The sequence below is a fragment of the Cebus imitator genome, unplaced genomic scaffold (assembly GCF_001604975.1).
Source record: "Cebus imitator isolate Cc_AM_T3 unplaced genomic scaffold, Cebus_imitator-1.0 Scaffold268, whole genome shotgun sequence".
Taxonomy (NCBI): Eukaryota; Metazoa; Chordata; class Mammalia; order Primates; family Cebidae; genus Cebus; species Cebus imitator.
Window position 1 is genome coordinate 2,332,631 of NW_016107583.1, and position 21,812 is coordinate 2,354,442.

The 21,812-nt window shown below is 40.4% G+C and overlaps 1 protein-coding gene across 5 annotated transcripts in view; it reads left to right on the plus strand.

Moving 5' to 3' along the window:
• Positions 1-21,812, plus strand: part of HIBCH (3-hydroxyisobutyryl-CoA hydrolase) — a 142,865-nt gene that overhangs the window by 119,204 nt on the left and 1,849 nt on the right. For 3 of the 5 annotated variants that reach the window (XM_017500711.2, XM_017500706.2, XM_017500709.2), the window contains 3 exons: positions 12,402-12,521; positions 16,780-16,813; positions 20,151-20,764. In XM_017500711.2, coding sequence (XP_017356200.1) covers positions 12,402-12,521; positions 16,780-16,813; positions 20,151-20,266 — 270 coding nt within the window. In that variant the 3' untranslated portion in view covers positions 20,267-20,764. Of the gene's footprint in view, positions 1-12,401; positions 12,522-15,960; positions 16,058-16,779; positions 16,814-20,150; positions 20,765-21,319; positions 21,430-21,812 lie in introns of those variants that run through there. The other 2 variants (XR_001817062.2, XM_017500710.2) reach the window with 2 other exon arrangements.

Sequence of the window (21,812 nt, forward strand, 5' to 3'; positions counted from 1 at the left end):
GAGTTACCACCTGGTTAAGCTTACGACAATCCACTCTCATTCTCCAAGATCCAGCTGTCTTCTGCACAGGCCAAATGGGAGCGTTGAAAGGGGATGTGGTGGGAATCACTGCCCCTGCGTCTTTCAAGCCCTTGATCATAGCACTAATCTCCACAATCCCTCCAGGAATGCAATAATGTTTTTGATTTACTATTTTACTAGGTAGAGGCAGCTCTAATGGCTTCTATTTGGCCTTTTCCACCATAATAGCCTTCACCCTACCAGGCAGGGAGCCAATCGGAGTGGTGGGGGAGGTTCTGCCAGCTGCTAAGTATGTTCATGCCAATTATGCATTATGGCACTGGGGAAATAACCACAAGATGAGTCCAGCGGTCTATCTACTAGACCTACTCTCAGTCAGACCTAACAACTTTATTAATTACTTGACCACCATAAGCCCTTACTTTAACTGGAAGACCATGATGACGTTTTGAGTCCCCTGGAATCAATGTCAGCTCAAAGCCAGTGTCTAGTAGTTCCTGAAAGATTTGATTATTTCCCTTTTCCCAGTGCAGTTACCCTGCTAAAAGGCCAGAGGTCTCCCTGGGGAAGGATGGGAGAAAGATTTACAGCATAAATTGTTGGTCATGTAGTGGGGTCCTTCTTCAAGAGGACCTGGTGCCATTCCTTCTCAAAATATTTTAAACAATAGAAAAAGAGGGACTCCTCCCTAACTCATTTTATGAGGCCAGTATCATCCTGATAACAAAACCTGGCAATAAAAGAAAATCTCAGGCCAATATCCCTGATGAAAATCGATGCAAAAATCCCCAATTAAATACTGGCAAACTAAATCCAGAAGCACATCAAAAAGCTTATCCACCACAAATCAAGTTGGCTTCATGCCTGGGATGCAAGGCTGGTTCAACATATGCAAATGAATAAACGTATCCATCATATAAACAGAGCCAGTGACAAAAACCGCATGATTATCTCAATAGATGCAGAAAAGTTCTTCAATAAAATGCAGCACCCTTCATGCTGAAAACAATAAACCAGGTATTGAGGGAAGGTATCTCAAAATAATAAGAACTATTTTTGACAAACCCAAAGGCAGTATCATACTGAATGGGCAAAAGCTGAAAGTGTTCCCTTTGAAAACTGGCACAAGACAAGGATGCCCTCTCTCACCGCTCCTATTCAACATAGTATCGGAAGTTCTGACCAGGGCAGCCAGGCAAGAGAAAGAAAGAAAAAGGATATTCACGTAGGAAGAGAGGAAGTCAAATTGTCTCAGTTTGCAGATGAAATGATTGTATATTGAGTAAACCCCTTCGTCTCAGCCCCAAAACTCCTTAAGGTGATAAGCAATGTCAGCAAAGTCTCAGGATACAAAGTCATTGTGTAAAAATTGCAAGCATTCCTATATGCCAATAATAGACAACCAAATCATGAGGGAACTCCCATTTACAATTGCTACAAAGAGAATGAAATACCTAGGAATACAATTTACAAGGGACGTGAAGGACCTCTTTAAGGAGAACTACAAACCACTGCTCAAGGAAATTTTGAGAGAGGACCCAAATGGAAAAGCATTCCATGCTCATGGATAGGAAGAATTATTATCATGAAAATGGCCATACTGCCCAAATTAATTTATAGATTGAATGCTGTTCCCATAAAGCTATCATTGACTTTCTTCACAGATCTAGAAAAATCTACTTTAAATTTCGTATGGAACCAAGAAAAAGCCCATACACTCTACAGAATCCTAAGCAAAAGAACAAAGTTGGAGGCATCGCACTATCTGACTTCAAACTACACTGCAAGGCTACAGTAACCAAAATATCATGGTAGTGGTACCAAAACAGATACATAGACCAACGGAACAGAACAGAGGCCTCAGAAATAATACCACATGTCTACAACCATCTGATCTTTGACAAACCTGACAAAAACAAGCAATGAGGAAAGGATTCCCTATTTAATAAATGGTGCTGGGAAAACTGGCCAGCCATATGTATAAAACTGAAATGGGACTCCTTCCTTACACCTTATGCACGAATTAACTCAAGATATATTAAAGACTTAAATGTAAGACCTAAAAGCATAAAAACCCTAGAAGAAAAACTAGACAATACCATTCAGGACATAGGCATGGGCAAAGAACTCATGACTAAAACACCAAAAGCAATGGCAACAAAAGCCAAAATTGACAAATGGAATCTATTCTGTACAGCAGAAGAAACTATCATCAGAGTGAACAGGTAACGTACAGAATGGGAGAAAAATTTTGCAACCTATCCATCTGACAAAAGTCTAATATCTAGAATCTACAAGGAACTAAACAAATTTACAAGATCCGCCCCCCCCCCAAGTTTGGTAACCCACTATAAGGACTCACAGAACTCAGCATATATTATTATGGTTTTTGTCATAAAAGTAATGGCAAAAAGTACAATTGTTCTGCACCAAAGTATAGTTGTACTCTTGTAGCAAAAGAATACAAAGCAGAATCAGCAAAGGGAAAAGCATACAGGATGGAGTCTGGAGCACTTGAGTCCTCTTCCAGTGGAGAATAACACTTCCAGCAACTAGTTGAGATCTTGTGAAGTACATTAGAAACTTGGTGGCAGGACTTTTATTGGAGACTCGTAGTATAGGCACTCTGCCAAGCATATACCGAAATTCCAGACTCCCCAAAGGAAAGCAGATGTTGAATGTTTTTTGTAGAATACTTGTGCTTGCATATATTTTGTTGGATTTATCCCTAGGTATTTGGTGGTTTTCGATGCATGTTTACGTGGTGTCATTTTAAAATTTAATTTTCTATTGGTATATAGAAATAAATACGTGAGAGAGAGTCTTGCTCTGTTGCCCAGGCTGGAGTGCAGTGGTGCAGTCTTGGCTCACTGCGACCTCTGCCTCCTGGGTTCAAATGATTCTTGTGCCTCAACATCCTGAGTTGCTGGGATTACAGGTGCCTACCACTACACCTGGCTAATTTTTGTATTTTTAGTAAAGACAGGGTTTTACCATGTTGTCCAGGCTGGTTTTGAACTCCTGACCTCAGGTCAAACATAATGCAGAATAGGAATTCATTATTTGGGGCTTTTCCTACCTGTTAATTTAACTGTTATGTTTTTACTGACTTCTTACAAAGTGATTGGGTAAACTGTTTTAGATTTTCCTTAAAAAAAAAAAAAGAAAAAAAAAAAATCCAGGGTCGGCGTCCCAAAGCGTTGGGATTACAAGCGTAAGCCACCATGCTGGCCTGAAATTAAATTTTATGTATTGAGACCTTGTATCTAATGGTTTTGCTAAACTCACTTATTTTTTAAATGAGTTATTTATGGTTTGCAGATTACTTTGAGTTTTCATCATTTGTATACATAATGTCTTCTTTCCTTCTTCCTTTATTCCTTTTCCTTTTCTCGTTTCACTGCCTCTCTTCCTCCCCCCCTTCCTCCCCTCCCTTCCCTCCCCTTCCTCTCTCCCTTCCTCCCCTCCTTTCCTCTCTCCCTTCCTCCCCTCCTTTCCTCTCCCTTCCTCTCCTCCCTCCTCTTCCCTCCCCTCCTCTCCCTCCCTTCCTTCCCCTCCCTTCCTCCTGTCCTCTTCCTCCCTCCCTTCCTCCCCTCCTCTCTCTTTCCCTTCCTCCCTTTGTCTCTCTTCCTCCCCTTTTCTCCCTCCCTCCCTTCCTCCTCACCTCTCCCTCCTTTCCTCCCTTCCTCTCTTCCTCTCCCTCCTTTCCTCCCTTTCTCTCCCTCCCTTCCTTCACTCTTCTCCTTCCCTCCCTCCTCTCCCCTCCTTCCCTCCTCTCCCCTCCTTCCTCCCCTCCTCTCTCTCTGATCCCCCCTTCCTCCCCTCCCTTCCTCCCCTCCCTCCCCTTTCTCCTCCCTCTTTCCCCTCCCTCCTTCCCCTTCCTTCCTTCCTTTTTCCCACTCTCCCTCCCTCTCATACCCCCTTTATTTCCCCCTTCTCAGCAACTTCCTGTACTGGCTAACACCACCAATACAATATTCAGTAGAGATGATGATAGTAGCCATCTTTGTCTTATTCCCAGTCTTAGGGGGAAAGCTTTAAAGAACATTAAAAATACTAATTGTTGTAGGCTTTCTGTGGATGTTCTTTATCAGCGTGAAGACGTTAATTCTATGCCTAGTTGGTGAAGAGGGTTTTTTGTAATTGCTATATTGAATGAGTGTTGGATTTTATCATATTCATTTTTTCTGCATCTATTGAGATGATCATATGACTTTTTTGCCCTTTCTCTATTAATGTGGTAAATTACAATAATTTTTGATGATCAAATGTTTTTAATTTTGAGGAAGTCTAATTTATCTTTGTTTTTCTCTTTTATAAGTATTGATTTCTGTGTGCTAAGAAAACTACCTACTTGCAAAATACCTTACTGTGCTTTCTTCTGGAAGATTTCTAGTTACTGCTTTTTTGTTTAGTTTTAAATCTATCTCACATTAATTTTTTGTGCATAGTATAAAATATAGAAGTCCAGGTTAATTTTTTCTCACATTGTTTTAAAATTGTTCCAGCACAGTTTGTTGAAAAAATTTTTCTTCCCCATTGGATTGCACTGGTGCCTTTTGTCAAAAATCAAATGACTTTGTAGATAGATGGGAGTCTGTTTCTGGGTCAATGGCTTTTGAACATGAACTATTTTGCATTTTTGGAAGAAGCCATAATTTTTCATGACCCATCCTGTTTTGATTACTGTAGTCTTGTAGTATATTGTAATATATAGTTTGAAGTCAGGTATTGTGATGCCTCCAGCTTTTTTTTTTTTTTCTTTTTTCTTTTTTGGGCTTAGAATTGTCTTGTCTATTTGGGGTCTTTTTTGGTTCCAATAGAAGTTTAAGGTGTTTTTTTTCCAGTTCTGTGAAGAAGGTCATTGGTAGCTTGATGGGGATAGCATTGAATCTATAAATTACTTTGACCAGTATGGCCATTTTCACAATATTGATTCTTCCTAACCATGAGCATGGAATGCTTTTCCATCTGTTTGTGTCCTCTCTTATTTCCTTGAGCAGTGGTTTGTAGTTCTCCTTGAAGAGGTCCTTCACATCCCTTGTTAGTTGTATTCCTAGGTATTTTATTATCTTTGTAGTAATTGTGAATGGGAGTTCGCTCATGATTTGGCTATTTGTCTGTTATTGGTGTATAGGAATGCTTGTGATTTCTGCACATTGATTGATTTTGTATCCTGAGACTTTGCTGAAGTTACTTATAATCTTAAAGAAATTTTGGGCTGAGACAATGGGGTCTTCTAAATATATAATCATGTCTTCTCCAGTCTTAACTTTTAAAGTTTGCCTTAAGTTACCTTAATTATTTTTACTCTTTTAGGGTCATTGAGTGGTGGGTTAAAGGAAGTAGTGGTACTGGGAGCTAAAGTAATTCTAGGTGGGTTTGAGGTGGAATTGGTGACTTGCCTAAGAACTAACCGTCCCACGGGATCCCTTCCTGAGATATTTATTGCTCATTTATACTTCCTGAGTTCCTGGTCTAGAGTAGCTGGGTTGTTTATGGTAATTAATATAAGATTGCATTTTAAATGTTTACAGTTAGGTGGCATGGGCCCCTATTTTATTCTTTACGGGTTTGGTTTTAGAAGAATGACTCACCTGGCCTTGATGTTGAGTGGTCCACCAGACCTGATTCCAGCTAGCATAGGGCTTTTTTGAGGGGACCCAATAAAGGTCTGTTTGGGGACATAGGTACTTGTCTGCTTGTGACAACTGCCTTTGGTTTTCTAAATTCCTGCAAGGTGAGACTTGGCAGGCATTAAACTTTATAGTTTGCGGGGTGGGGATGGAGGTTTTATTTACGTTGACTATTGGTTTGATTGGATAGTTCCTTCTTTCCACCCCTAGTACTGGGCCCTATCCAACACTTAGGTCTTCTTTCACCCCTTGTGTTAGGATTAATCCTAACCATATCCACCCCCAATGATGGAGCCTGCCCATAGCTTCCTTTTAGGTTTTCCTTATAGTTAGCTTTAAGGGTTTCTTAGGTAATTTATACACTCCACATTCACCCTTTTCCCTTTCTTTTGGGGGGTTCTTTTACCAGTCTCTTGACCTGAGTGTAAGGTGTTCACCCCTGTTCTGCTGTTCATATGGCTGTGTCCGTGATCAGGAGCAGTTGATAGGGACCTTGCCAGCTTGGGTGGAGCATGTCTTCTTTCCAGGTTTTAATTAGCATGGAGTCGCCAGACTGGAAGTGGTGAACTGTGAACTCGAGGTGGGGTTCAATTTAGAGGTTTTTTTAACCTAAGGGGTGACAGGGTGGAGGATATGCCCAGTATAAAATTTTTTTTTAATGGTCTTTGGTTTTCATAGTAGGAAGGTTAGTAATCCTGCCTAAATATGAGAATGCTTTGAAATGGCCTTAACACAGGAGATGTTCTTCTGGTAGTCTAGGTTTTTTTGTTTTGTTTTGTTTTGAGATGGAGTCTCACTCTGTCACCCAGGCTGGAGTGCAGTGGTGCAATCTTGACTCACTGCAGCCTCTGCCTCCCAGGTTCAAACTGTTCTCCTGCCTCAGCCTCCCAAGTAGCTGGGATTACAGGCACATGCCTCCACACCCAGCTAATTTTTGTAGTTTTATTAGAGATGGGGTTTCACCATGTTGGCCAGGCTGGTCTTGAACTCCTGACCTCAAGTGTTCTTGCCCTTCAGCAGCCTTACTGACAGCTGCCCCTGGTGGACTTACAGCCTTTCAGTAAAACAACAACAAAACCTTAGTGGTAATTTCATTCATTTACCCTTCCATAACCTGAACTGCTTGCCTCAGCCTCTAAAAGTGCTAGGATTACAGGCATGAGCCACTGCAACTGGCCCTTTACCTTTTTGCTATTTTCTGGCAGGTCACACAACCCCTACACACTTGTTTAGCAAGGGTATAAATCTCTGTACACCCACAATTCTTGAGTATTGCGTTACATGTGGCCTGGGGACCCCAGTGACGTCCCTTATGCAGCATGGGCATCAGTTCTCTCATTATGGGTTTGCTTATTGTTTTTCTCCCATTAGGGAGCACCTACCTCCCATTCTCAGTTTGAGTGGCCCCTATTTTGCCCAGCTTTTCCTCCTCCTCTTTGGAAAATTGGGGTCTTAATACCACCTCAGGAATATCTGGGATTAGGCCAAACAGTTGAACTTTTTCCTCCAGGGAGGCTTGCCTAGCAGCTTTATCTGCAAGCCTGTTTCCTACAGCTTTTATAATGTTTTCTTTCTGATGGCCATGTACATATATGGCTATCTGCTGGAAGCAGTTTTCTATGTGCCAGTTCTTTCCACCTGCTATTTATTAGGCCCTGCTTTGTTCAGATCTTTTCAAAGGTGCATATTACTCCATAGACATATTTGGAATTGGTATATATAGTGCCTTCTTGGCCTTCTAGGAGCCTTAGGGCCTGGTTAAGAGCATATAATTCACAGGTTTGGGCTGAACAATTATTGAGTAATCTACCTTTTTCACATAAGGATCGTTTGTTTCCATCAGTGACAGCATAGCCATCTACCTGTATTACACAAGTCTTTTGCCATCTGTTACTCAAGATGATACGTGCACAAATAGCCATATTCCATTATGTAGTGGAGTTTTTTTAAGGTCTGATTCAACTTTAGTTTGATATTCTATGATATCTAAACAGTTAGAGTCTGATGCCTTCTTATTCTCCTCTCCTTACCATAAGAAACTAGCTGGAGTTAGGTTAGGCACTTCCCCAGAGCCCATTGACCCCAGGAAGAACTTGGGGAAGCATGGGACTGCCCAGCTGGCCCCACAGGGTGCCTTTGGCCAGGCCCTGCTGGGTCTGGCGCTGGGCCAAGAGCTGCCGGTTTGAAGAGCTGCCAGCCTGTGGTGCCTTTCCTGAGGGGCACTTTCATTAGCACAGGCATCCCTGGCTCTGCCCTTACTTCCTCTTTCTTCGCTTTGAAGACACCATTCCTCTCCTTGGCAGGCCGGGAGCTCCACCATTTGTATTCCTTGCCACCCCTGCTGGTGATCCAGCAACTGCAAAGGGTCTTTGGTTTCCTTTACTCTGGGAGGGGACTTAGTGACTTTTCCTCCTCCTCTGCTGCAAGGATCTTCCCTAGCCCAGCAACGCTCTGGGAAACAGAACTTTAATGCACCCCACTTCAAAGGTTCTTGGCAGACTTCTCCCCAGCACGAGTTCTACTTCAGGGATTGTAAACTGGCATCCTCTTTTGTTTGTATTGAGTTTTTAAGTTTTTCTACTGATTACCAGCACTTAAAAATCCCGTTTTACATAAAAAGTTAGAATTCTGGCCTCTGACAAAGCAGACAATTTGGCAAAACAGGGTCGGCACTGTAAAAACAGCTGAGCAGCTATGGCCCCTTTAACAGAGTGCACCTTCCTCAGTTAGCTACAGTCCCCAGCCAGCCCTGCAACCCTCCTTCTCATCATTTGCTGGCCCTGTAGTTATTTGAGTTTACAACCCTAGTTTTGATCTTTCTTATGTTGCCCCCCAGCCCTTCTGAAGCCTTACTGACAGCTGACCCTGGTGGACTTATAGCCTCTCAGTAAAACAACAACAAAACCTTAATGGTCATTTCATCCATTTACCCTTCCATAACCTGAATCCTTTCTACTGCCTTCTGACAGCCAGCCAGCTAGTCTTTCCTCCTGCTCCTGAACTCTCCTCCACATCCCTTTCTCACTTGCATCACCAAGTTCCTGGGCTTTTTCCATCTGCAGTGTCCACACTGTACCCTTTCCCTGTACCTCCTTGTTGCTTGAGCCTCTAGAACCTTCCCCGAGCCCTAGCAACCTCTCCACATCCTCTGATTTCCCCTTGTACTCTTTTTTTTTTTTGACAGAGTCACACTGTCGCCCAGGCTGGAGTGCAATGATGCGATCTCAGCTCACTGCAACCTCCGCCTCCAGGATTCACGCAATTCTCCTGCCTCAGCCTCCTGAGTAAGTGGGATTATAGGTGCAGACCACCACACCTGGCTAATATTTTAAATATTTTTAGTAGAGATGGGGTTTCACTATGTTGGCCAGATTGGTCTTGAGCTCCTGACCTCCTGATCTGCCTGCCTTGGCCTCCCAAAGAACCGGGATTACAGGTGTGAGCCATTGTGCCTGGCCTCCTCTTCTATTCTTTCTTCCTTTTACATTATTTCTCTCCCCAGTCTTATCTTTTGTATCTCTCTTTGATCTTTGTCTTTTCCAGTCTCTCTCTCGCTCATTTTCTTCTGTCTCTCTCTGTCTGACATCCCCTATTTCCTTTTTCCCTCACACTCAGTTTTTTTCTTTTTCTCTGCATGAGCTGACCTGTCCAGTGCTCTGGCTCCTCCACGTCTGACAGACAGCTCCGACTCTTTCTCTGGGCACCACCATGCCTGCACAGTGTCTTACACTGCCTGCCCTGTCTCAGCTGCTTAGTCCAGCAGCTCCCACACACACAGCTGTGCCCTGGGCTTTCCCTTGCCTTCAGGGTCAGCAGCTTAACTCTTTCTCTCTCTGGCCCTCTGCGTTTGCCGTTTCCTCCCCTTTCTCTTTCCAATCTCCTTTCTTTTTCTGTTTATCCCTTTCTTCTTACAAAAACCTTCTGAGCTTCCCTTAGTGATTCCTTAATTGGTTTTTCATTTCATCCACTAATCTTTTGCAGTTTCTTCGTAATATCAGGCAAGCTTTTAGTCACAAAATTAATCTTTAAAAGGCCTTTCCCTACTGGGTCCTCTGGATTTAATGCTGAATATTTTCTCATTTGATCCCTGAGCTTCTGCAGGAACACAGAGGGAGTCTGTTTTGTTGTTGTTGAATCTCAAATGCTTTCGAGACATTTTGTGTCCTAGGAGTGGACTTTTTAATCCCTTTAATGATTAGTTTCCTTAGGTTCTGCATTTGGGCCCAATCTCTGCGGTTATTGTTATCCCATCTGGGATTTGCATTTGGGAATTTCTGCTCAGTTGGCAGGAATTCTTGCCTGGGAGGATGCTGTCTTTCCCAAATGGTTATGGCTGCCCTTCTAATTATTCTCCTCTCTTCCCCAGTAAACAGAATGTTCATGATTGACATCATCTCAGCTTAAGTATAAAAATTGGGTCCTGAAAATTGATCTAGCTACTCTGCTAAACCAAGGGGATCTTCCAAGAGTGGCCTCATTTCCTTTTTAAATTCCTAACCTCAGTGCTTATTAGAGGTGCACTCACAAACCCAACTCCTCCCTGTCCCATAGAGACTTCTCTAAGAGAGTACATATTAGACTCCTGCTGTTTAGAAGAAATAGGGAAATTTTTAATGTCCTTTTTACTTTGCTCTAATTCTTTCCTCAAGTTTGGATAAGGAATTAAGGGAGCATTGGGCTTAGCTTCTTCGTGACCCCCAGATTCCTCTTTCTCTGACCTTCCCATTGCCTCCTGATCTCACCCTGTCCTCTGCTCTGTGAGATGTGGCAGGAGGGCAGTGTATTAGGGGATTTCAGGGCTTTTCACTGGGCAAGGGCCCTTTCCTGTGTTAACATGGGGTTAATTCACTAATAAAACAAAGAACATAATCCATGTCCTCTTGTGAGGTTGGGGTTTTATCATTCACATAGAGAGTTAAAGCTTGGCACACCCAATCCTTATCTGAGCTAAACTTAGGCCAGAAGTCCGAAGGCTCACAAATGGGCTTTTTGGGCCAGGTAAAACAATACTTTATCATCTTTTGCTTTTCTTTTTCCCTGGTTTGAGGATTATCCCTTCAAACTATCTGGGAGAATGTCAGAGGGGATCTGTTTAGTTGCCTCTTTTCTTTGTTCCTAAGGCCTAGAGTTCCTGTTGCCCATCTTTGGTTAGTCTCTGTGCCTGAGGTTTTCCCTGTGTACTCAGCCCTCCTTACTGGAAGTTTCTTGCATACCCTGAGACCACTGAAAAGGCCCAACCACCAAGGCAGTACTTATAGACCAGTTTTCCTACCTTGGCTCGTGCATGATGTTGCTTGGTTGCCATGGTGCCTGCTTTTCTCCCTGTGTCCCCTCTACTGCCTCCTGAATAACAGTCTCAGGTTTGTCTGTGGCTGCTTCTTGGAGTCAAAACATCCAGACAGAGCAGGCCACATAACTCAAGTGGGACGCGTCTCCCTTCTCTGCTGGAGTCTCACTCCATGCAGGCACAGAGATCCGCATACAGGCCACCAAGTTGTGAGAAACAGCTCACGCGTCCAAACCCACAGAATGGACTCATGAGACCTGAATAATAGCGAAAGTGAGATTTTTAATGACAGTCTTGCAAGATGGGGTGTCTGGTGTGTAGGCACACCCAGCACAGTAGGTTGTTTGTTTTTGAGACGGAGTTTCATTCTTGTTGCCCAGGCTGGAGTGCAATGGCGTGATCTCGGCTCACCACAACCTTTGCCTCCCGGGTTCAAGCGATTCCCCTGCTTCAGCCTCCTGAGTAGCTGTGATTACAGGCATGCACCACCACACCCGGCTAATTTTGTATGTTTAGTAGAGACGGGGTTTCTCCATGTTGGTCAGGCTGGTCCTGAACTCCCGACCTCAGGTGATCCACCTGCCTTGGCCTCACAAAGTGCTGGGATTACAGGCATGAGCCACCGCACCTGGCCCCACCACAGTTTTAACAAATAATTTATCCCTTAGTGCGTAGGTCCCTCCCCTGGTTCCTTATAGGCTGAGTACTATGGAGTTACAATCTTCCCAGACATCACCTATTGATTGTTAGGCAGGGCTATAGGCGTTTCTTTTAGGATTGTCTTGCTGCATTTTGTTGCGGCCCATGATGGCATTGCAATCCTAGTTAGCTCAGGGACTCTTCAAGTATTTGACTTAAGACCTAAGTAGCTGGGCAGGCTGATAAGAACAGACAAAGTGAGCTATTTTGCAGACTAGTAAACTTTTATCTTAGGCTAAACTTCTTTGGTTCAGGTGAGAGCAACTAAGTGGGGTGAAGGGGGAGGAAGTGGGGGACTAACAAGCAGGCATTGGCTATCCAAGCAGGGGCCTAGTATATCTTGTTTCTTCTGTAGTTTACTGACCTCAGCCAATTCAAGGTACTCTTGAAAATGGACCACTGTATACGTTATCGCCTTCACTCCATGAATATGATTGGTGTGTAAGGCGTGTATTAATTTTATTTGAGTGTAATTGCTGTTAGCTGGTTGGGATAATAATTTATGCTAGGCAAACTACAAATATGGATTTATTACTTTAGTCACAGGTACAGAATTTATTCCATTTGTAGAATGATGTTTTGTTTTTGTAGATTAGAAAACTTTTGTTCAGTGCTTTGGCAGAATTAAGCTAGGGTATAATCTTTTATGAGATTTTGGCATATTTTAATACTATTTACATAGACACTCAGCTCATTTGTTATATGGACAATAAAGGAACTATTGGACTAACAGTAGTAAATTTTTTTTCCCCCAAAAGGTAATTAATAAAATGTCTCCAACATCTCTAAAGATCACACTAAGGCAACTCATCGAGGGGTCTTCAAAGACCTTGCAAGAAGTACTAACTATGGAGTATCGGCTGAGTCAAGCTTGTATGGTAAGAATTAAATTAAAAAATTATTGTCATTTTTTAGTTCTGAAAGTAACATATGTTTATGGTAGAACTTGTAAAATATACCAAGCGCAAACAGGAAAACTAAATTCACATGTAAATTTGCTCTACAAAAATACAACAGGCCAGTTAGCTTTAGAGGTATGGAAGTATTGCTATCCAGATTGTTATTAAGCCTTTACAAAATAGGAATTACATTTGCATGTTAGTGTAAGAAGCTTGCTAACCTCAGAAAAATTCAAAATAGAAATTCGTGTCTTTCAGAGATAGTCTCTGTGGCCTTGGGCAAGACATGTAAACTCTGTAAATGTGAATTCCCTCATTGGTAAAATGAAGGGGATTATTTGTAAGCATTTATATATAAAGTAAATGCACAAATGGAGGTTATTAGTCTGTTACATGTTTTAAATAATGAGCATTACGAAAGTACCATTGTAAACATAAAGTGGACAACAATCACATGGAATATTGATTTCATGAAACATTTCATATTTATATTTATTCTTTCAGATGACAAACTCTTTTAAGAAAGAATCATTCTTTATGTTCAGAGGGCCCTTAAGAGGCATCTTATTATTTAGACTAATATATGGACTAAAGGGAATATTTGGCTTAATAGCCAGAAAGCAGACATTCCTAATGACTTTAATGTAATAGTTATTAAGATGTTTGTCCAGGTGTGGTGGCGTACGCCTGTAATCCCAGCACTTTGGGAGGCCGAGGCTGGTGGATCAGAAGGTCAAGAGACCCAGACTATCCTGGCCAGCATGGTGAAACCCTGTCTCTACTAAAAATACAAAAAAATCAGCTGGGTGTGGTGGCACGCGCCTGTAGTCCCAGCTACGCACAAGGCTGAGGCAGGAGAATCGCTCCAACCTGGGAGGCGGAGGTTCCAGTGGGCTGAGATCGCACCACCGTACTCCAGCCTGGTGATAGCAAGACTGCGTCTAAAAAAAAAGATGTTCAAAAGATGTTCAAAGTAGTTCATCTAGTTAGAAATAACTCTATTAGCCATGTCTTCAAGTCACTTCTTGTGGGATATAAATGGTAGCCGATGTCTATTGTTTAATACGTGCAGGTACTACACTAGGCACTTTATATGCATTCTTTCTGTTAAATCTTATGGTATCTCTACGAGGATAGGTACTGTGTGGCATAATGACGTAACCTGCCTTAGGTTGTCCCACTATTAAGTGCAGAGATATGGCATATGAAACCAGGCAGTCTTACTCTGGTGCCTACACTCTTGACCACTGTCCTGTATACTTCACACATTCCATGTTTTTCATTGAACTTTTAGTACATTGCCTAGATTGATTGATTCCTGCCTTCATTCTCTCAGCAAATATGTTAGCTATGTGCCAGGCACTATGCTCAGTGTTAGGCTTAGGCTGTTGAATAAGAAGACATGGTCCTTTATTTTCATGGAGTTTAGTCTACTGAGACTATAAAGAACAAGTAAACAAAATAAGTGAAATAATTATAAATTGTACTAAGTATGCTAAAAGAAAACATACAGGGTTGGTGATAGAAGAGATTGATGCAGGGACAGGAGGGAGTTGGGGGGCAATGGGACACCTGCTTTAAGTAAGTAGGTCAGGGAAGACATCTTTGTGATGTCACTTCATTGTGACCTGAAGAATGAGAAAGGAGTATGTTGAGAAGTCTCTTGGGCTTAAGCAGGGGGTGATTTGATTTTTCATTTGATTTGATTCACTTTGCTTTAAGAAGGAAATTATTGTTGCTAAGTAGGCTCAGGGTTCGAGGGGTTCAAGAACGGTTTAGAGACCAGATATAAATGTCCTGCACTGATGCAGGTGTGAAATAGCAGTGCTTAGACAAGCATGGTGGCAATGAAGAGAAGTAAATGCATTTGAGACACATGTGGGAGATAGAATTGATAGGACTTGATGGATGTGAGGGAAGGAATGCATTTAGGAGTTAGAGCTTAGAGGATCAGAGATTCAAATGTGACAGACACCAACAGCAATTAAAAAGACCTTGAAGATGCATTATTTACTAAGCAAGAGTGCTTACTATGTGGTAGGCACTGTTAGAGGTACCCAGGTGCATAGGTTCCACATACCTAGGTATGCTCCAGGGATAGAGGTTGAAAAGGCAGAAAACAGTTTAAATCATTATCTTGGGGAATAGAGTAGGATAACAGACAAAATCCCTGCCTTGATGGAACTTAGTTATAATGGGGAAATAGACTGTAAATTAGATTAATACATAAAATATAATATGGTTATTAAGGAGAAAAAATAAAGGAAGCAGAATATGTGATATAGGGTAACAGGGGGATGAATTATAGGTAGGGTGACCAGATCAGCCCTCACTGAGATGTTATTTGAGGGAATTCCTGAAAGAAATGAGGAAGTGAGCCATACAATTATCTGAGGAAGAGCATCCCAGGCAGAGGGAACTGCAAGAACAAAGCTCTGATGCAGGAGCATGAGGCTGTGTGGAGGGGGATGGGGGGTAGCGGTGGTGGTGAGTGAGAGATAAGGCCAGAGGGAACACTGTAGAGAAAGGCTGTGCAGAACATTACAGAGCCTTGATGGTCTCTATAATGACTTTGGCCGAGTAAAATGGGAAGCCACTAGATGATTATGAGCAGAGGAATGCCATGATCTTATACTTTAAAGAACTGATTACTCAGGCTGCTATGTTGAGCACTGAATGGATAAGATCACATAGAAAGAAAATGGGAGTCCGGACCTGAGCCCTAAGGAACACTGACATTTTGAGGTGTGGTAGAGAAAGAGCAGTAGGAAGGAAAAAGAGATGGAGAGGCAGGAGGACCAGAAGAGTGTGGTGTCACGAAAGAGTGGAACGTTTGAGGGAGGAGGGTGTAATGGACAGTGTCAAACACTGCCAAAGTGTAGATGAGGTTAGAAGTGTCATTTGACGTTGGCGTTGCTGACATCATGGGTGGTTTTGGCAAGCCATTTTAGAGGAGTGGGGGCAGAAGTTAGAGTGCAGTAAGTTGGAGAGGAAAAATGGGATGTGAAGAAGTGGAGAGAATATGTGTAGACAAATATTCTTGAAAGACAAATAGGATAGAAGCTGAGACTGTGGAATCAAGTGAGTTTCCTTTTTATTTTGTAAAATGGAAGGTACTAGAACATGTTTAAAAATGATTGGGAATGATCCAATAGAGAAAAAAGATTACGTTGATGATACGAATGGTAGTTAACATTTACTGAACTCTTAGTGTCAGACACTGTGCTTGGATATAGATTAAAATAATCCTAGGATGGATGTATAGATTACCTTTTCATGTAAGGAAATTAGGAGTTGGAGAAATTACTAGTCCAAGGTCACAAAGTTAATATGTAGTCGAATCAGGATGTGAACCTAGACGTAAATGAACTGCATGCATTTAGCCACTCAATTATATTGCCTACATTGATGATTCTAGAAAAAGAAAAGTGAGTGACCACATCAAGCAAAGTCTATCCTTGAGAAGGCAAGAGGGGATGTGAATTGGAATGCAAGGGAGGACTGGGAAGGTATATGCAGATAGCCGCAGTTGCCTGCAGACGTTTTAGTGCTCTCGGATGACAAGATTTCCCATCTAAGGGCTTCTTGTTTTTTTATAGAAGTCAGAGGTTAAGTAATTGACTGAGACTTAATAAGAGTGTGCGCTACGGGTAGAGGTTGAGAAGGCAGAAAACACTTTAAATCATTATCTTGGGGAGTAGGGAAGAGACCTTGGATTGTTCGGCAGTTTTCTGTGCTCATTTGAGATTTTTGATCATGAATTTTAAATGAAAGCAGTCACGGTTGTACAATTTTCTGCAGCAAGACGTAGCTGCTGAAGTACAGGCAAGGGGTACATTGTGGGGTTTAGTTGGTGCCAAGATTTTGCTAGGTTTCTATAAAAGAGAAAAAGATGTGAGGGAGATGACAGCATTTTGAAAGGAAAGTGATCATTTTAAAGGACTGGTAAAATTGGGCTGCATGAAGAGCAAAGTGAAGCCAGCGCAGATAGGGAGAAACTCATAGGATCAGGGGACCTCAGTAAGATCAAGGATTTGTAGCAGTGGAGATACTGGAGCAAATAAGATTAGGAGGTAGCGATCAGAGAGTGTGCTGTCAGACATGGTTCAGTCCCTAAACATCATGGTTCAGATTGTGGCCATGGGAGTGGAAGGCTGAAGTGAATAGAGGAGAGAGAAGATCGCCCAGAATAATGACACCCAAAAATTATCCCCATTTAATCTCAATTTTCTTTCAGAGAGGTCATGACTTTCATGAAGGCGTCAGAGCTGGTAAGTAGCAAATGGGAACTTACCATTTTGGGGAAATGAGATTTGTGATCATATGCTGTTAATTAAATAAGATACAGATTGTGTACCCCAAATCCTAAAATCCAAAATGTACCAAAATCTGAAACTTTTTGAGCACCAACATGACTCTCAGAGGAATTGTTCATTGGATTGTAAGTATAATGCAAATATTCCAAAATCTGAAAAAAAAAAAAAAAAAAAAAATCTCAAACCTGAAACACTTGTGATCCCAAGCATTTCAGATACAGAATACTCAACCCAAAGTTGTTTTAGTAGTGAAAATTAAACTTTTGTAAAGATTGTAAAATTGTGTATGTTTTTAAAAAATATTACCATCTGGGATGTGAAAAGGAAGATCAGTCTTGAAACTGATATTGTTTTAAAAATAGACATAACTTGGCAACTGCTCTCTAATTTATATATAAGGTAATCCTGTACCTATACTCATGTACTACCTCTGATAAGTGCATCACTAAGTTTGTAAACTCATCCTGCTGCTGTGGACTTTAAAACATGCATTTATTCCCTTACAAAAAGCCCTCAAGTCCCCTGCCTTTCTCCCTCTTTTGTACTGGCCTGGCAAAATTGACCAGTGATGTAACCCTACTTTCCATCTTCTTGCCTGTACTTGAGCAGTTAAACATTGCTGGGGAAAAAGACCATATGACATCATTGGTAACATCTGCAGATTTTCTTATTAATACTCTCTATTTTTGCTTACAATCTCCAGTGCCAGCATATTTAGAAAAAGCAAGTGAAATACTTGACTTTTTTTTTCTAGCAAACTTGGAACAATTTGTTTTTATGTGTAACTCTTATCCCTATAAAAAGCTGTTATTTATGTGGTATAAAATGAGTTGTTCCCTCTGCATGTTTTTGCATATCTAATGTTCCTGTTTTTATTAATTATTTTACTGTAGTGCAGATTCTGGATATACTTTTTTTTTTTTTTTTTTTTTTGAGACAGGCTGGAGTGCAGTGGTGCAATCTCGGCCCTCTCAGGTTCAAGTGATTCTCCTGCCTCAGCCTCCTGAGTAGCTGGGACTACAGGTGCATGCCACCAGGCCTGCCTAATTTTTCTATTTTTAGTAGAAACAGGGTTTCACCATGTTGGCCAGGCTGGTCTCAAACTCCTGATGTCATGTGATCCACCTTCCTCAGTCTCCCAAAGTGCTGTGATTACAGACTTGAGCCACTGTGCCCAGCTTGGATATACTTTTTTATCTGAATAAAAGGTTATTATGCTCTCTAAGCTCTTAAGCTTTGATAAACACCAGTCACTCTTATAGAGTTCTCTTCATTTCTGACATGACACAATATCAAAAATAAGAACTTGATTGAAATATTTTTAGGAATCAGCACATGGAGTTGATCAGAAGAGATGGCTATGTATCTTGTAGAAACTAAGTAAAATAGGCATTTTCCTCACGAACTTCTCTGCAAATTCTTGCTGCATATGGATTACAGCCCAGACCTCTAATTTTAGAGGACCTGTATGCTACTTAGGTTATATTGCTAAAGTATTCATTATATGTTGTAACAGGCCTTCCTTAAAACAAAAGATATTGTTTTTAGATAAATACTGTTATTTTGAGGAAAAAATGTTGAAACTAAGTAGTATCAAAGTTCTTATTCATAAAGGAATTGCTTACTTATCCTGATATGTTTTAATTAAGAGAAAGTATATTGCCGCCTCTTTCAGTATAGACTTCTTATTCAGAAAGCAGTATCTGTTCTGAGTAAAACTATAGTGTTCTTGAGTAATCAAATGTTTGCTGCATTTTGCTAATAATAAAAACATATTAGCAAATTAAAGTAAGATAGCAAATTTAACAGTTGTTAAAAATTCTTACTGTTTACATCTAGAACAAATTACTACTTTCTGGTTATAGAAGAAAAAAAAGACTTAGTAGGGCTGGATACCCACTCAAATTCCATGTAGTGGTTATCTCAGGAGACTTGAAAAACCTGAGCTGCCTACATGGCAAGAACTTATGTTATATCTATTATAGTAAAAAAAAAATGTTAGCTTGAAATAAAATAACAAATTTGTTTAATATTCTCTTTCCTCTTGTCCTTCAGTGGGATCTCAAGGAGATAGTATTGACTGGAAAACTTACAGAAGAGATTGTTGTGGAGAGAATGTGCTAGGGTTATTCTTCGTTTACACTGTCCATTGAATATAAAACTTTCACATAGTAGGGATCAGAACATCAGTGTTTAATATTGCCACTGATTTGATACAAGAATCTCATAGTAGGGAGTTAAATCTTAAAAACAAAACCTCCAGTATCTGCATTTTATTGTATGTAAAAGCTCCCTTCCCCCTACCTACCAAGGCAGCCTTGGTCCTTGGTTTCCATACTGCTGCTTTAACTATTTTAGTCTTTAAATGAAAAAAAAAAAAAAAAAAAAAAAAGCTAAATTCGGGTTTTCTAGTTCACTCTAGTTTGCACATTTAAATATTTCCATTCTTTACAAGAATTATGTGCATTTTAAGCATGGTTGAAATTTGCTGCCTCAACCATAACTTAAAAGAAAAAAAATTGAGATCATTGTAGATTCACATGAGGTTGTAAGAAATAATAAAGAGATCTTGCATACCTTCCACCCAGTCTCCTAAATGATACCATTTGTATACCTACAGTATACTGGATATTCTTCTCCCCCTTTTTAGGAGAGGTTTCAGATTGCCTCATAATCCTGTGGGGATACTATGTGGCTATAGTAAGTGATGACTACACTGAAATAGGAGAATTCGTTTCATGATAACCTGATTTTTTTTTAAATCCGGAGCTGTCCAACTGTCCAAACTGGAGGATTCAGCAGAACAACAATTACACATTTAATTATGCATGAAGTCCCCTTTTCTCTACCTTAAGCATTAGTTTCCTCCCAAAATTCAATGTGGTGGAGGTTAGAAGGCACATCTAGCCCCTCTGCCCTCCCCTGCCTTTGCTTCAAATTAAACACTGATTTTAGCTGTTTTGTAATGTGGAGGTTTCATTTGTAATTTTATTTCAAGAAGAAAAAAAGAATTCTAATGTTTAAACCAAAACTGGATTAATTGAGTAGGCTTTATTAAAGCTAGAGACATGCAGCTTAGGAAGTTAGAAAATATCCACACCAATCATCAAAAGTATATTGCTATCCATCCCTGGGGATTTAATTAGAAAAACAGAGCACACGTAAAAACTTGGAGGGAAAAAATGTGTTATAGAAAGATGTGCCTAGTATAAGATAGTTACTGTTAATTCAGTAATTAAAATCTGGTAATACCAGAAAAAAAGGCACTAACATTTGTATCTTCTCTTGACAGTTTTAATTGATAAAGACCAGAGTCCAAAATGGAAACCAGCTGATCTGAAAGAAGTTACTGATGAATATTTGAATAATTACTTTAAGTCTTTGGGAAGCAATGATTTGAAATTTTGAGGTGACAGGCTTTTAAGGTATATTTTGTAGCATGGGTTGGCAATCTCCAGCACATGGGCCAAATCCAGCCTGCTACCTGTTTTTATATACTCTTCAAGCTAAGAATGGTTTCTGCATTTTTAAATGGTTGGAAAAGAAATCAAAGACTAATGTTTCATGACGTGGAAATTATATGAAATATCACAGTTCACAAATAAAGCTTTATTGGAACTAGCTATACTTATCTGTTTATATATTTTCTGTGGCTGCTTTGAAATGAGTAGTTGCAAGAGAGATGGTAAGGCCCACAAAGCCTAATTATTTACTGTCTGGATTTTGTCAGAAAAAGTTTGCCACTCCCTGTTTTAGAAGATGGAAAAATGAAGGTTTTTAGATACTTTGTTGAGTAGCATATCTAATTGAAATGGGATCTTTATTTTGCTTTTGGTAGTGGCTTCTATCTGGGTTAAATCAACTTAGGTATAGAATATAAAAAAAGACCCTGAAAATTGTTTTGGATACTGTGTTAATACCTCAGAATTTTCTCCATATATGAGTGTGTTTTAAAGTAACAGTTACTGTAGCAGAAGAGCTCCTTTTATAAACATTAGAAATCTTGGGCAAAGAGAAAAGGTTTTTTATGAAGTTCTCTCTTCAGTATTACTCAGCCTTGGTCTTCCCTAAAATAGTACCATACCATGGTGAAAGTGAAAGCTTATTTTCTTGTGATTCGCAGTATTCGTTAATCCAGTAGAATGAGAAATTAGGAAACTACAATTTCCTAGATAGAGACATTCTTTTTTATAATTTACCTAAGACTTTTGTGTGATAATTATCCTTATAAACAAGGTTCAAATCAGGAGGAAAAATATGGAAAGCAAGATGACTTTTGTTCAAAAGATATATTCAATAATTGATATTGTTAATAAGTACTTTTTAAGATATGACAGAACTAAAAGGTATTCCAGACTCAGAACCTTAAAGTTCTAGGCAAGAATAATTTTTAAACTAAAGGTAAGTTTATAACTTATTTTGTAACTTGTTTTAGTTTCTCCTTCATCCCATACTCTTTAGAAACTAGGAGAACTTCAGGTTTGTAAGAACAAAAAGCCAGCAGAACTGAAAAAGACATTAAAGATCATGTCCTGCACCTTCTCATAGATGAAGAAATGGCAGCCCAGAAGGTACTGCTTTGTTTTCTCAATTCTTAATCTGTTTCATGTGAAGCATTTTTCTTTCAAATAATTGCATAACAAATCTAGAATGTAGATGCCATGATAGGCTGGACATGGTGGCTCACGCCTATAATCCCAGCACTTTGGGAGGCCGAAGTGGGTGGATCACAAGGTTAGGAGTTCCAGACCAGCCTGGCTAACATGGTGAACCCTTGTCTCTACTAAAAATACAAAAATTAGCTGGGTGTGATGGTGGGTGCCTGTAATCCCAGCAACTCAGGAGGCTGTAGCAGGAGAATTGTTTGAACACGGGAGGTGGAGGTTGCAGTGAGCCAAGATCGTACCATTCCACTCCAGCCTGGGTGATAGAGTGAGACACCATCTCAAAAAAA